At 45.1% G+C, this 5000-nt stretch overlaps 1 protein-coding gene across 1 annotated transcript in view; it reads left to right on the forward strand.

Moving 5' to 3' along the window:
- The window catches only part of srbd1 (S1 RNA binding domain 1), a 111144-nt gene that overhangs the window by 90858 nt on the left and 15286 nt on the right, over positions 1-5000 (forward strand). Inside the window, exons 18-19 of the mRNA XM_062519944.1 lie at positions 3318-3494; positions 4313-4444. Of these exons, the coding sequence (XP_062375928.1) occupies positions 3318-3494; positions 4313-4444 (309 nt within the window). The remainder of the gene's footprint in view (positions 1-3317; positions 3495-4312; positions 4445-5000) is intronic.

Raw genomic sequence — 5000 nt, forward strand, 5'->3', positions numbered from 1 at the left:
ACATAGGGACCCACCTTCTCCTTCCCCTTTCTCTCCCCTGTGTCATTCCACACACACACTCTCACCACACACTCAGCAGGAGGCAGCCTTCAATCACACACACACACACACACACACACACACACACACACACACACACATTAATGTAAACATGCTCATATGCACACATTAACTCTCACACACACATGCACATGCAAATACACACATATACAGACAGCTGCACGTAGAATATAAACATTCACACGCAAGCTTCACGCTCACTTTGCATTGCCCACAGACTCAGATGAACATGTGCAAACATGCACATACACACACACACACACACACACACACACACACACACATTAGCAGGCATATAACACACTCACTTGAAAACATTAACATAAACACCCACATATGCAAATACACACACACAGACACACACACACACACACACACACACACAGACACAGGTGTATGTATAAACTCACACACTGAAACGTTATGCTCACTTAGTTGCCCGCAGACTCGCTCACACACTCACAATCACACACTCACGCACACAGACACACAAACACTCACACACACTGCTCTACTGTGTTGACTGGGCATAACCTACAGTATTCCCCGTGTGTGTGTGTGTGTGTGTGTGTGTGTGTGTGTGTGTGTGTGTGTGTGTGTGTGTGTGTGTGTGTTTACTTTGCTTTGCTTTGCTTTGCTTTTGAGCACTGCTGTCTGGCAGCAAGGACAAACAGGAAAATGAGCCCTAACCTGTGACAGTGACAGACACTAATTCCCTAACCCTTAGCTAACCCCTGTGCTAGTCACTTTTCCTCCACATACGGTCACAAACACACACTCACATCCTCCCTCCACATATGCGCAGATAGACCTACCATATAGCACACACACACACACACACACACACACACACACACACTCACACACTCCTACGGTCAGGGTTAGTCACACACACACACACACACACACACAACCTATCGACCTGTGCCGCAATTCAATATTCAGATGAATGTTTTGAGTAAGAAATAAGCACACGGACACACACACATACACACTCAGACATACACACATACACACTCAATACAATTGGAATGATCACATTTTTCCTAAATAAATACATACATCTCTGTATATATAGACATCATCTATACATTGACACATTCTCATTATGTCTTGGTAATACACACACATACACACACACACACACACACTCAGTGAGGGAGAGAGCAGAGAGAGTGTGAGCGGAAAGTCTTGTATGTGATGAGGAGAGGTGGGGTAAGCAGAGTGGGATCAGGTCATCTGTTTACCTGACTTTAAATGAGGTTTTTACTGGGGCCCACTCAGCCAAGAGCTATACACACACACACACACACACACACACACACACACACACACACACACACACACACACACACACACACACACACACACACACACACACACACATACACACACACACACACACACACACACACATACACACACAAGCATAAACACTCACATTCAAGCAACACACACTCATGCATGCACGCAGACTCTCTCATACACACATCACAAACACATACATATACACATTTTGCTCTCACACAAATACACACACACACTGCTCCCCTCATCTCTCTCATTCCTCTTTTCTTTCTATCCCTTTCTCCATCCCTCTCTAAGGTTTTCTCTCTCTCCACACACACACACACACCTCTGACTTGGGCCTTTATGCAGGCTGTGTGTCTGGAGTGGTGACACACTCTGTTTGCATAGCTGCTTTGAGGAGAGCTGCCACTCGGAGTGAGTCGCACACACACACACACACACACACACACACACACACACACACACACTCACTCTCACACACACACACACACACACACACACACACACATACTGCGTCAGCCCCCAGGACCCTTCAAAGCCCAGAGCTGTTTCTGAGCAGTGGGAGGATTTGTCTGAAATCCCAGTGCAGTTGCAGCAGAGTACTAATAATCCACCTCCACACCCACCCACTCACTTACCTATGGACGTTAGGGTGGTCCTTATTTAACCTTTTTGCAAAATGTTAGTGTCTTAACCTCTTAAACTGTTCCTTTTAACTTCAGAAATATAAATATTTGTTGCAAAATGTTTGACAAAAAATAATATGTAGAGGTAGCTCAATCTTCTGGAAGATTGCCTATGTTAAGCTATGCAGCGTTATTGTGATATGTAAGTAATATTAAAAGTTGCTGCAAATTAACTACATTTTATTGAAATCAGAGCAACACTGACGATGTCAATGATGGTGAAGAAATGATCCAAGTTCCCACTAGAACCCTAGAGTACCCCAAGTATCCCACTAGAACCAATAGAACCAAATAAGCTTCGCTTCTTCACTTCTTCAATGACTTTTGCTCTTGGTACACAACACAGCTGCAAGCTGCAAGCTTTGCTCATGCTCATTGCTCATGCTCAGGCAGTGTACATCTTGTATGCAGTTTAAGTCTTGTATACTTTATGTACTCTTTATACCAATCTGTGAATTAGTGAAACCTACACAGGTGAGGTGAAGCACCCTCTAACCCGGAGCAGTGAGCTGTCTGCTCGGGGAGCAGTGAGGAGTTAAGTGCCTTGCTCAAAGCCACTTCAGCCGTGGATGTGGATGTGGATGTGGGAGAGCAGATCAACTACTGCCCCGCTCACATTTTTTCCCTACTGGTCGGGATCCGAACCGGCAACTCTTCAGTTACAAGCTCAAAGTCCTAACCAGTAGGCCACGGCTGCCCCACACATATTTGGGCACATATTTGAGGTTCCGTGGATACAAATGATTTAATGAAGACCAAAAAAGTGCTCTAAACCCACAATAACCAAGGTGATCATCAATAGAAATATGTATTGATTCCACCAGGAAAGGTAAAACTGCTACACCGGGTCATGAATGGGTTCATTTGGATTTAGTTTCTGCAATAAGTAAACTGAGATATGTATCTAAAATATATATTTAGGAATAGATGGTGCATTAGATGCTTTTATGGAGATTTATTTTTAATTTCACCAGCCAGTTGCAATACCAAGTCAAATGATCTGTTTTTATGACAATCATCAAAATCTCAAAAGTTTAAAGCTATTGAGCTACCAGTAAATTATTATGCTACTGCCATCAAAATTGGCATGCTGTATTTTGTCTACATCTTGTACTGGTCTGACATTGGGATTTATATCCTTCTGTGATGCTTTAAACACACAGACATACACAGATGCACACACTTTAGAGTTTGAGTTAAACTTTCTGAGTAGGTACAGTATACTGTAGATGTGTGTGTGTGTGTGTGTGTGTTTGTCAGGCACGTGGCTGGTCTGAATGTGTCCCGTGCGCGCAGCATTGCTGAGTGGCGGGAGAAGAGCGGCCCGTTCCAGAACCGGGAGCAGCTGAAGGGGGTGAAGGGCCTCGGGCCCAAGAGCTACCAGCAGTGCGCCGGATTCATACGCATCAACCCAGAGACTGCAGCCAGGACACACAGGTAACACACACACACACACACACACACACACACACACACACACAGGTAACACACACACACACACACACACACACACACACACCACACCACACACACCTCTGGGCCCCAAGAGATACCAGCAGTGCGCCAGATATATATGCATCAACCCAAGGGCTGCAGCCAGGACACACAGGTACCACATACACACACACACACACACACACACACACACACACACACACCACACACACCACACACAGCTCACACACACCACACACAGCTAACACACACAGGGACAAGTACACAGGCAGCAGTCCATAAAGGTACACACAGCCTCTTCCTCTGTGGCAATCAAGATTGAGCTCAGAACGCACAGGTGACCCTTGCACACAGGTGCATAGCACACACACTCATAACTGGGCTAAGCACTCAGGTAGTGCTCACCTCACACAAGTGTGCATCACCAGCGTACTCTGCCGTTTGGACCTCAATAGAAATAGAAATAAATCTCTAATCAAGTGATTGAACATAAATAGAAATCAATCTCATATCAAGTGATTTTCTGTTTGGCCCACTAGTCTAGTTCTTGTGCTCTGCCAATTTTTCTTTCTACCTGTGCACTTAACACAGGTGATATCCCTGATTATCTGATCTACCTGGCTGCTAATTAGGATGAGCTGGTTTACTAAATGGTTGGATCAAATACTTTTACTTTCTGAACAGGATGTCTGCCTCTGCCTGTTGGACTCCACTAGAAATAGAACTCAATGTGATGAAAAAGCATGAGTCCTAGAGGGGGTGACTGTTGAGCCATTGCTGTGGTGTTTGTCTTTCTTCAGTGATGACAACCCGGCTGCTGAGAAACCATTGGCCAAGAAGGGGAGAGGAAAAGCCAGCCAACCAATCAGTGATCAGCTCAACCCTCTGGACCAGACGTGCATTCATCCAGAGTCATACGGCATTGCCATGAAGTAAGCCCACACACACACACACACACACACACACACACACACACACACACACGCACATGTTTGTGTGTTTGTATGAGGGAGAAGTCAGGGAGAAAAATCTGTGTGTGTGTCAGTGTTTGTATGTGTATGAGGGAGAAAAATGTGTCTTTGTATCACACATGACGGCCTCTCTCCCTCTAAAAGTGAGTAGTGTGTGTTGACGTGTGGAAGTGTGTGTGTCTAAGAGTGGGGGAGTGTGTGTTCACTGTGAGAGTGTGCTAGTGTGGATAGATATATGGCACATGATATGAGGTTGTTTTAGAGATGACTGTTAGCACCATAACTGCCATGGCACACAGACCTGCGTGTGTGTGTGTGTGTGTGTATGTGTGTGTGTGTGTGTGTGTGTGTGTGTGTGTTTGTGTGCGTGCGCATTCGTGCTGTTTCGGGCCGCACAGCTGCTATTATGACTACCTCAGCGTTCCACTTGTTACACTTCACACACACACATTCCAGAATTAACACCAAATACATACACATACACATGCACATTCACACTTACACACACACACATACT

This window comes from Sardina pilchardus, chromosome 18 (genome assembly GCF_963854185.1).
Source record: "Sardina pilchardus chromosome 18, fSarPil1.1, whole genome shotgun sequence".
Taxonomy (NCBI): Eukaryota; Metazoa; Chordata; class Actinopteri; order Clupeiformes; family Clupeidae; genus Sardina; species Sardina pilchardus.